At 48.3% G+C, this 10,927-nt stretch overlaps 1 protein-coding gene across 1 annotated transcript; it reads left to right on the plus strand.

The window, feature by feature from the left end:
* Positions 1 to 221: 221 nt before the first annotated feature.
* Positions 222 to 10,638, plus strand: TBR1 (T-box brain transcription factor 1). The gene is made up of 6 exons (XM_045479996.1): positions 222 to 1,610; positions 2,199 to 2,353; positions 2,733 to 2,854; positions 3,437 to 3,595; positions 4,758 to 4,819; positions 8,083 to 10,638. Exons 1-6 carry the CDS (start codon positions 919 to 921, stop codon positions 8,939 to 8,941), a joined length of 2,049 nt encoding a protein of 682 aa, XP_045335952.1. The 5' UTR covers positions 222 to 918; the 3' UTR covers positions 8,942 to 10,638.
* The last annotated feature ends 289 nt before the right edge of the window (positions 10,639 to 10,927 follow it).

A 10,927-nucleotide genomic window follows, 5' to 3' on the forward strand; every position in this document is an offset into this window, starting at 1 on the left:
ATTGTCACTGTTTCTGTGCTCGAGCAAGAAACCGAACCTTCCCGAGGTGGGTGGATGGGTGGGTGAGTGGCTGCTTTTCGCCCCCACTTCTCCCCCTCCCCCTCACTTTCATCGCTGTGGCTCTCAGCGGCAGTGATTTATTTATTTATGTATGTAGTTAAAAAGGTGTGCGGGAGGGGGGGGGGCGGTTCGTCGAGGACACGCAGGACCTTCTCACAAAGGACTGGCTCAGGTGTTATGTGCTTCTGTATTAACTGGAAAAGACAGACTCTGGAACTTTTACAGGGCGAGAAGAGGCCACCGGCTCGCGCTTTGTATACTTTGCACTTGAAATCGTTACATTCAACTGAATATTTGGCTCATTCAGATCCGAAAAGTCTCCTAGCATCATCGAATTCCCTCCTCCGCCCCTCAGCTGAAAGGAGGGAGGTGGGGGGGGGGGAAGGTAGGAAAATGTTTAGTAAATTGCACATCTTTGAATCTTCCTAAAGCAGTGGTCACAAAGCTTAAAGGTGACACAACAGTGCTCACGTAAAGCCAACACACATTCCCCACCCCCCAAGCCAACAATAAAATCATCCCCTTCAATTTGCCATGATCGTCGCGACCAGGAGCCAGGTGATTATCCTAATTAATGTCTATCTAATTAAATTACTGTCAGCAGTTAACCAATGGCAGGAGCCGTTTCATCGGCTGCACAAGCAGCAAGATCAAAAGTGAGCCTTTTCTGATTGCTGCATAGTGTCAATTGGCCAATCTCTTCTCCCAGGGAAAAAAAAAAAGTAAATCAAACCTTTGAGAAGCATTTGCTGGTTGAAGTGCTTTCTGTCTAGTGAGGGGGTCTGTGGATTTCTAGTTTATGATAAATAGGACTTTAAAAACCAGGGACAGGAGGGCGAGTGTTCAGGTTCTAGAGCTATGCAGCTGGAGCACTGCCTTTCTCCTTCTATCATGCTCTCCAAGAAATTTCTCAATGTGAGCAGCAGCTACCCACATTCAGGCGGATCTGAGCTTGTCTTGCACGATCATCCCATTATCTCGACCACTGACAACCTGGAGAGAAGTTCACCTTTGAAAAAAATTACCAGGGGGATGACGAATCAGTCAGATACAGACAATTTTCCTGACTCCAAGGACTCACCAGGGGACGTCCAGAGAAGTAAACTCTCTCCTGTCTTGGACGGGGTCTCTGAGCTTCGTCACAGTTTCGATGGCTCTGCTGCAGATCGCTACCTCCTCTCTCAGTCCAGCCAGCCACAGTCTGCGGCCACTGCTCCCAGTGCCATGTTCCCGTACCCCGGCCAGCACGGACCGGCGCACCCCGCCTTCTCCATCGGCAGCCCTAGCCGCTACATGGCCCACCACCCGGTCATCACCAACGGAGCCTACAACAGCCTCCTGTCCAACTCCTCACCGCAGGGCTACCCCGCGGCCGGCTACCCCTACCCACAGCAGTACAGCCACTCCTACCAAGGAGCCCCTTTCTACCAGTTCTCTTCCACACAGCCCGGACTGGTACCCGGCAAAGCTCAGGTGTACCTGTGCAACAGGCCCCTCTGGCTGAAATTTCACCGCCACCAAACGGAGATGATCATCACCAAACAAGGAAGGTAATGCTACATTCTTGGCAGTCGCTGTTCCGGGCACGGCCAGGGGGCAAGTGCGCCGGGTTGTGACCGCGCCGGTAGCGATGATTTGGGGTCGGGAGCGGAGTGGAAGGCGCTCGGGTGCGCCCTGGAGTTGGCTGGTTTTGGAAAAAGGGAAGGTGGAAGGTATAACCGCCGCGGTGAGGTTGGTAAGGGGATTCCCGCGCTAGAGAGGTGGTCTGAGAGCCAGTCAGGGGCGGGAGAAAGGAGAAAGAGAGGGAGAGTCCCGGCCTGCGGCTGGGAAATCGGAGGGACGCAATAACGGCCGGAACCGAGGACAGGTAGAGAGTTGCGGGTCGCCAACCTCACTCTCCACCTGGGCAGTGACACCTGCCGACTCCCCACGCCAGCTCGCCCGCCGGTCTCCCCGACTTCAGCCCCACTTCTTTTCCTCCCCCACCGCCCCTTCTCTAACCCAGCAAACATTCGCTCATCGACGCTGGGAGAACAAGTTTTGCTTTGCTATCTGGCGCCGCGCTTCTTGCATTTAATCTTTAACATTTATGTTTTTTTTTTCTCTTGTTTTCTCCCCCCCCCCCTTAATTTAAATAGGCGCATGTTTCCTTTTTTAAGTTTTAACATTTCTGGTCTCGATCCCACGGCTCATTACAATATTTTTGTGGATGTGATTTTGGCGGATCCCAATCACTGGAGGTTTCAAGGAGGCAAATGGGTTCCTTGCGGCAAAGCGGACACCAATGTGCAAGGCAAGTCCTTCCAATTAACACATTTTCCTGACACTTATTTAGGTGAGAATGATTAATTAAAGCCTTTGTGGACTGGCTCGAGAGACTTTTAAAACGATCGGCCAATGACTTCTAAAAGGAAACGAGGGGGATAGGGGGACAGACTGAGCAGCGAGAAGGGGGAGGATTATGCAAAAGCTATTTTAATCATCTCCAGTTAATAAGGAGAAAGCGAGGCCTAAAAAAAAAAAAAAACACCCAGCTAATGGGCCTCACTGTGGTATAAGGTGTGTGTGTGTGTGTGTGTGTGTGTGTGTGTGTGTGTGCACGTCCTACGTGGTGAGGAGTTGGGACTGGGCAGTGCCCCGGGCATATGTAAACAACGTATTTCTTTCTCTAGGAAATCGGGTCTATATGCATCCGGATTCCCCCAACACGGGGGCTCATTGGATGCGCCAAGAAATCTCTTTTGGAAAATTAAAACTTACAAACAACAAAGGAGCTTCAAACAACAATGGGCAGGTCAGTGGCTCAAGCGCTCCTCTCTCTCTCTCTCTCTCTCTCTCTCTCTCTCTTTCTCTTTCCTTCTCTCCCACACATGTCCCTCACTAACGTTCAGTCCATTAGTTTAAATCAGCATGAGAAACTGGGCATATGTTTCTTTGCTTCATTAAAAAGACTTTTTAAAAATTCTATTTCTATCCTCCTATAAAGTTGCTCTTGCCCTCTGCCCAATTCCCGAGTTCCCGGCCTTCCCTAGTACTGTCCAAATACTTGATTGATTTTGAGAAGGAACCCCCACAGGACCTGCTTGTGGTAAAAATCTTTGTTCCTCCTAAATAAGGAGGGCTAGGCGGATCGGGAGGACCCGAGGATCAGGCAGTCGGGTTCGGGTTTCCTCCCGTGCTCCGGTGCTCTAGGCTCCGGGAGGAACGAGGGCTGGTCTTGCCCCAGCCAGCCAGTCACCAAGCCAGGGGAGTCCCGCGGTCAGGTAGCCGGGGCGGCGGGCTCCAGCCAGACCCCGCGCGGCCCGCGGCCCCAGCCCCGCGCACGTTGACCGCGCTAACGCGCCGCCCCGCGCTCCCTTTTCTCTCCGCCGGACAGATGGTGGTTTTACAGTCCTTGCATAAGTACCAGCCCCGCCTGCATGTGGTGGAAGTGAACGAGGACGGCACGGAGGACACCAGCCAGCCCGGCCGCGTGCAGACGTTCACTTTCCCCGAGACTCAGTTCATCGCCGTCACCGCCTACCAGAACACCGATGTAAGCAGGCCTGGGGGCTGGGCGCGCGGCGGGCGGCTCCCGCTTCCCCCGGCAGCGGCCCGCGTCCCCGGCGGTGCCCCGCTCGCACTAACAGCAGCAACAGCTGGCTCCGCGGCGCCTTTCGGGCGGAGGGCGAGGGGCCTGCCGGGCGCCTTCCCTGAATCCCTTGCCGGTGGGAAAACGCTTCTTGTTCGTCTCCATCGCGGGTCACACGGGCCACCTTTGAGGGGCCCAGGATTTCGAGGGCCTCTTCTCTTGGGAATTTTAAGTCAGTTCTCAAACTAGAACAGGTTTAAATCTCCTCCCTTCCTTCTTTCCTTCCTTCCTTCCTTCCTTCCTTCCTTCCTTCCTTCCTCCCTTCCTCCCCTTCTCGCTTTTCCTTTCGAGTCCTTCTTCCCTTTAGGAAACAAGCAGACTTTCCCCTGCATTTTATTCTTGGCAAGCTTTGGCATTATCTTAAACAAAAAATTAAAGTATCCGAAATAAAAACATCACTTTTGGGGGGAGCAAAAGAACAGACACATTCATATATCTGGAAAGTACAATAAATCAAATTCCCGGAAGCCTTGGAATGAGTCTTTTTTTAGCACTTGAACTTCAGAATTTGTAAGTTCACGAAAACTTATTTTACTTCTGTTGATTTCACTGCTAGGAGTGATGGTGGGTTTTTTTTTTTTTTAAACTTAAATGAAAGTATCAGAAATGAAAATATGCATTTATTTTAATTTAAAGCTGGTTTTAAGATGCAGCTCGGAGTTCTTGGGGTTATGAATTAGAAATGACCAACTTTTAAAAATGTGGTGAAATGTTTAAAGTAGGCAGCCAAGTGCCCCTCAAAGATATTTGTCTTTTTATAACGAGCATTTTTAAAATGTGCATTTGAAGTGACTTAGAACACATAGGAGAGCTAGTTGAAAGCAAAGCTTTAGTGTTAGGCATCATTAACTTAAACATGTTCCTCATAACTTTCATGATGCTCTCTCTTTTCTCCTTTCCATTCATTCCCTCAAAATCTTTGGGTAGGGAAACCTGGCTACTTAATGAAATTGCAGGCCTTAAGCCCCTGTAAAAAAAAAGTGGTGATTTATTTGCAACACCTAATCCACCTGTATAGAAGGTGAGATCTTATTCATCTTTTTTTTTTTTTTTTTGTCTTATCCAGATTACACAATTGAAAATAGATCACAACCCCTTTGCAAAAGGATTTCGGGATAATTATGACACGTAAGTAATCTTGCACCTTCCTTCTCAAGTGGTTGTGGAATTGGGCTTTAGGTCAAAAGTGGATGGTCGTGTACAAGGCTTTTGGAAGCTGGAGTGTGTGAAGACAAGGTGTCTTTAAGGTTTTCCCTTTCCTTTTCATGGGCTCCCCTTCTCTCTGCTGACCTTCTGGCTTGGTACTTCTGTAGTTTTGATCAAAGATTTCCTCCACTTATTTCTGTCTTTCTTATGGGTTACAAAGTTGGTGGCGGGCCTCTGGGGCTGGCTGGCTGGGGGAGCTGCCCTGGTTCCCGGGTGCACGAGCTGTATGTGGCGCTGCAGGTGCTCAGCTCAGATTGTCTGTGTCTGAAACCGCCCGATCCTGCCGGAAAGTGCATGTGGCTCTGGCAGTTGTTACAGTCTCCTTGGCATATGTGGCTTTTATTTACCCGTTTTCAAGTTTTGTGTAATAGCTTTTCCTGTGCAAGTTTACTATGGACTGAATAAAAATGTGCACCCACCATAGGCAAGGTCATGAGCAGAGCCACTGTTGCAGTTATTTAAGGCTTTGGGAAGGACCCAGGTGCTGTTGCTGTGTATTATTTATAAACTTCAAAAGAAAAATATTTCCTTTTATCCTTTGCATCTAGGCGTGTTTTAATTAAATGTGTTGGTACCCTTTTCTCCAGGCTTCCCTTACCTATCTCCATTTCTTTTCTATCAAAATGCTGTTCTCTGGGGGCAACGGTAGATGTAAACTTAGTGCTTTCTGGGTTTGTTCTTGCATTCTTGCTCACAGTTCAGATACAGTGCCCAAGAGTTCAAATACTGTTATATAGAAAATATATATATATATATATATATATATATATATATATATATATAGCAAAATCTAAATCTGGATTATAGGAATCCCCCACTTTTTTTCTGGCCACAAAAGAGAGGGGTACATAAATTTTGAATTTCATGGCTTGCATTAAGTGCCTGGGATAGAGCTACAAACTTGAAGTTCTCTTTGACCAGCAATAGATGAAATTTGTGGAGAATTAGACAAGTGGCTGCTTCTATTCCATCTCCAGGTAGATTGCAAACTTCCCTCCTGGTATTTTTATAACAAATTGAAAGGAGAGTCATTGATATTTCTGTCTATATCTGTCATGTGCCTCCCCCAAAAGTAGTTCTGAGGAAGCAAGCCTTGTCAAGATGATTCCCTAGAATAAAAACTCAGCTACTCTAGTCCTCACAACCTAAAAATGTGGACCCGGCACTGTGGAAAGTGTGTGGCCCAGGAGACCAGAGATATTGGTCTCTGTACTAGGGGGTCTTGTAGATTTTGAGCTTTTAATTCTGTTGTGAACATCTGTTCCAAAGCATTTTATTTTGCACAAATCAGTTCGGTAATCCCATGTGGGTTGGGACCTGGATGGGCATCTAAACTGTATCTTTTGCAGGCTGCTTTTTTCTTCTTAAAATATTGTGGTGGTAAACAGAAGATATTTGCGCCTTGCTGGTTACGTTCCCTTCCTGCCTCCCTCTGCTTCTCTTATTTGAACCTGGGATTAAATTTCAGGAGGGAAATTTTGTAGAGTGAGCAGAATGGACTTGAGCAGCAGCAACATTACCCTCATCTGCCCTCCTCTGGCTGACTTCTGTTGGAAAAGTCACTTCCTTTTGATTCTTAAACTGTGTATTTTTCATAAAAACGTCTTCATCTATACAAACGGACAGGTTTTTAGGGGGTAGGGGAGAGCAGAATGGCTTATGACACCCACCCTTTCCCCTTTTATGTTGAATTTTTGGGCATGGCTCACTTTTGGAGAAACAGGGAGAGCAATGAGGGTTCAGGGGGGACTAGAGGATTGCTTGGCCACTCACCAGGGAATCTCCTCCCCAAGGGATTAAGGTCTGACAAAACTGAGGCTCTCTCTCAAAACAGCGTGTTGATCAAAGATTAAAACATTTATGTGTGAGCTAAATAGAAAGGGAGACATGTGTCTATGTGTAGGAGAAAACACTTCTACCAATCTTGATCCAATCTCTGGTTCTCCCTCAATTCTAATGGGATTTTCTAGGCCCAGGGCCTACAGTGAATCTTTCATTATTTTACCTGAGGTGATTCCCAGGAACACAATTTCTGTCTGTGGGCAATTATTTAACTTCCCTTTGCCTCAGTTTTCTCATCTGTAAAGTGGGATAATAATGCTACCTAACTGGGAGGATTGTTGTGATGGTCAACTAAATTACTATCTGTACAGTCCTAGATAATGGTGCCTGGCACATAGTCAAGTTGTGTAACGGTTAGCTATTATTAGTGGGAGATTGCTTAGAGGAGGTCGGTAACCACTGTTAAGAGTTTGCCCCTTAGGCGTTTTTTGGTGTTTTTTGTTGTTGTGTTTTTTTTGTTGTTGTTGTTGTTTGTTTGTTTGTTTGTTTTTTACCAATAAAGGTCAAAAGCTAGGGAGAGATCAGAGTGAAAAACACGTTTTCTTGGAGCTCCTGGCTGGCTCAGTCAGTAGAGCATGCGACTCTTGATCTCAGGGTCCTGAGTTCAAGACCTACCTTGGGTGTAGAGCTTACTTAAAAAAAAAAGTGCACCTTTTCTCTGTAAAAGAATTGTATTGATTGATGACTTTGTCTCTAAGTAGTAATTCTTGTTAGTATTGGTAGAGGTGGGGGGTAAAGGATCACCTGGGGGAAACAATGGACAGCAAGTACAGTAGAGGCTTCCAGCAGCAAGTCTTCAAGTCTCAGAAGACTGGTGAAGGCCAGGCTTCCATGATTACTACCTGGACAGCCCGAGTGTGTGTCAAATGGAAGAAAGTGTTCTTAAAAGAGTGAAGAAATGGATATCTTGTTTAGAAATTTTGCGCAGAAACTCTCACTACACAGGAAAGGCCCACAGGGCAAGTAACACCCTAGTCCCCGGGCGAATCTGCCCTCCTGTTTATAAATACATTGGAGAAGTGGGATGAGTATCCCCTGCTGTGCTCTGCTCTCTGATCCCCCGTGCAGTCGGTGAGAGAGAGCGAGGGAGAGGGAAGACTTCCTCTTGGTCTGCATTTTGCTTAGGTTCCTGTATAAGTACATTGATCCCTCTACAATTTCACGATTTATTTTGTTTTGGGGAGGACGCAGGTCTGTGACCTTTCGTCTCTCTCCATCCTGGACGGCAAGTTACAGATGGACAGTGTGGGGGTGGGCCACAAGTGGAGGTGACCTTCCCTTCTGCCTCCCGAGGGGACCTCTCGGCCACCCCTCGGTTCTCTCTCTCTCTCCTTCCCTCGCAGGATCTACACTGGCTGCGACATGGACCGCCTGACCCCCTCGCCCAACGACTCCCCGCGCTCGCAGATTGTGCCCGGGGCCCGCTACGCTATGGCCGGTTCTTTCCTGCAGGACCAGTTCGTGAGCAACTACGCCAAGGCCCGCTTCCACCCCGGTGCGGGCGCGGGCCCCGGGCCGGGCACGGACCGCAGTGTGCCGCACACCAACGGGCTGCTGTCGCCGCAGCAGGCCGAGGACCCGGGCGCGCCGTCGCCGCAGCGCTGGTTTGTGACACCGGCCAACAACCGGCTGGACTTCGCCGCTTCGGCCTACGACACAGCCACGGACTTCGCGGGCAACGCGGCCACGCTGCTCTCGTACGCGGCCGCGGGCGTGAAAGCGCTGCCGCTGCAGGCGGCGGGCTGCACCGGCCGTCCGCTCGGCTACTACGCCGACCCGTCCGGCTGGGGCGCGCGCAGCCCCCCGCAGTACTGCGGCGCCAAGTCGGGCTCGGTGCTGCCCTGCTGGCCCAACAGCGCCGCGGCCGCCGCCCGCATGGCGGGCGCCAACCCCTATTTGGGCGAGGAGGCCGAGGGCCTGGCCGCTGAGCGCTCGCCGCTGCCGCCCGGCGCCGCCGAGGACGCCAAGCCCAAGGACCTGTCCGACTCCAGCTGGATCGAGACGCCCTCCTCCATCAAGTCCATCGACTCGAGCGACTCGGGGATTTACGAGCAGGCCAAGCGGAGGCGGATCTCACCCGCCGACACGCCGGTGTCCGAGAGCTCGTCGCCGCTCAAGAGCGAGGTGCTGGCCCAGCGGGACTGCGAGAAGAACTGCGCCAAGGACATAGGCGGCTACTACGGCTTCTACTCGCACAGCTAGGCCGGCCCTGCCCGCCCGGCCCCGCGCCCCGCCGCGGCCCGGCCCCCTCCCGCCTCCCACCCCCAGCCAGCCCCTCGCAGCTCTCCCCAGCTCCTCCTCCCCACGCCCCACCTCGCGCACCCCCTCATTTCACTTGGCCCTCGAATACCGTCTGCGACGAATAAGTACAGGTCTCCGAGTGCGATTTTAACCTTTTTTTGCACAGCAGTTTCTGCAGTTAGCACACCGACCTTCAACTTTGCTGTAAACCTTTTGGTTTTCCTCCTAACTCTTCTTCTGTGAAGTTACACTCCTAACAAGCCTCCTCCCTCTCGTCTTTTTCTCACCCTCTCCTTCTCTTTCTTGTAATGAAACTCTTCACCTTTAGGAGACCTGGGCAGTCCTGTCAGGCAGCAGCGATTCCGACCCTCCAAGTCTCGGCCTCCCCATTAACCGTAGGATGTTGACTCTAGAACCCGGACCCACCCAGCGCGTCCTTTCTTATCCCCGAGTGGATGGATGGATGGATGGTAGGGATGTTAATAATTTTAGTGGAACAAAGCCTGTGAAAATGACTGTATATAGTGTTAATTTACTGTAACGAATGGCTAGTTTTTATTTTCATCGTCAAGGCACAAAACCAGTTCACGCTTAACCTTTTCATTCGTTTCTTTTCCTTTCTTTGCCATTTTCTCCACCCCCCTCCACTTTAAAATTTTTTCTTGTGAGATAATTAACAATATTCTAAGAGGCTCTGGAAACGTGAAATACTTGATAGATAATGATGGGCTTCTCACTTTCCCTCAATCCGTTGCATGAAATAATTGCTCTGTGCTCTAATGCACACACATAGCTAAGGAGAATCCGACCAAACACCTGTAAAGGATAGGTGTCTTGTTCATAGGCAAGTCGATTAAGTGGCATGATGCCTGCAAAGCAAAGTTAACTGGAGTTGTATGTCCCTCCCCACTCCCCACCCCCCCCCCTTCTAAATAGAATAGCTCGACATCAGCAATATTATTTTGCCTTATTTGTTTTTCCCCAAAGTGCCAAATCCATTACTGGTCTGTGCAGGTGCCAAATATGCTGACAAACTGTTTCTGAATATCTTTTCAGTCCCCCCCTCCACCTTTATATGCTGTAAATCTTTGTAATGAATATCTACTAATGATATAGATGACTGAATTGTTGGTAACTATAGTGTAGTCTAGTGAAGATAAATTGTGTGAGTTGTATATTTTACTGCATTTTAGTTTTGAAAATGATTTCCCTGCCACCTAGAAACAGCTGAAATTTGACTTCCTTGGGAAAACACTAGCATTAATGCAAGTAAGACTGGTTTTTTCCCCTCTTAAGTCTTGTTATATTTGATAAGGAGCATTAATCCCCCTGGAAATAGATTAGTAGGATTTCTAATGTTGTGTAGCAAACCTATACTTTTTTTTTGTATTTTAAAATTAATGTGAAATATGCATCATACACAATATTCAATCTAGATTCCAGTCCACGGGGGGATTTTTTCCTAATAGGAATTCAGGGTCTAAACGTGTGTATATTTTGGCTCTTCTGTAAATCTAATGTTGTGATTTTTATATTTGTTTCGTTTTGTCTGTGAACTGAATAATTTATACAAGTACACACTCCATTGAGAAACGTTTTGTTTTTTGCTCGTTTGTATCGTCTGTGTATAACAAGTAAATAAATCTGGTAAAACGCTATGGTGTTTGAAAGCAGTTTACAGTTTGAAAATAATTTATTATAGGTGATTACTTCTAAGGGTTAAGGAAGAATAGCCTGTTCCCACTCCCGGATGGGGCAGTCTGTTTAATGGGAATCACCTCCCATTTCCCACTTAAATTTGTTTTATAGCAGTACCAGTAATTACTTTTTCCTTCTTACTTACAAAGTACTTAGTTCCCTGTGAGTCAAGTTTCACTTTGTTGCACTTTTTTTTTTTTTCCCCAGGAAAACGTAGGCAGTTCCTCATCATAGCTATCTGATTTTCTC

This window comes from Leopardus geoffroyi, chromosome C1 (assembly GCF_018350155.1).
Source record: "Leopardus geoffroyi isolate Oge1 chromosome C1, O.geoffroyi_Oge1_pat1.0, whole genome shotgun sequence".
Classification (NCBI taxonomy): domain Eukaryota; kingdom Metazoa; phylum Chordata; class Mammalia; order Carnivora; family Felidae; genus Leopardus; species Leopardus geoffroyi.

Coding starts and splice junctions, on each gene's coding strand:
- TBR1 (XM_045479996.1), top strand. CDS start 919: ATGCAGCTGGAGCACTGCCTTTCTCCTTCTATCATGCTCTCCAAGAAA. Junction 2,354..2,732: donor AGCGGACACCAATGTGCAAG/GCAAGTCCTTCC, acceptor TTCTTTCTCTAG/GAAATCGGGTCTATATGCAT. Junction 4,820..8,082: donor TTTCGGGATAATTATGACAC/GTAAGTAATCTT, acceptor CTTCCCTCGCAG/GATCTACACTGGCTGCGACA.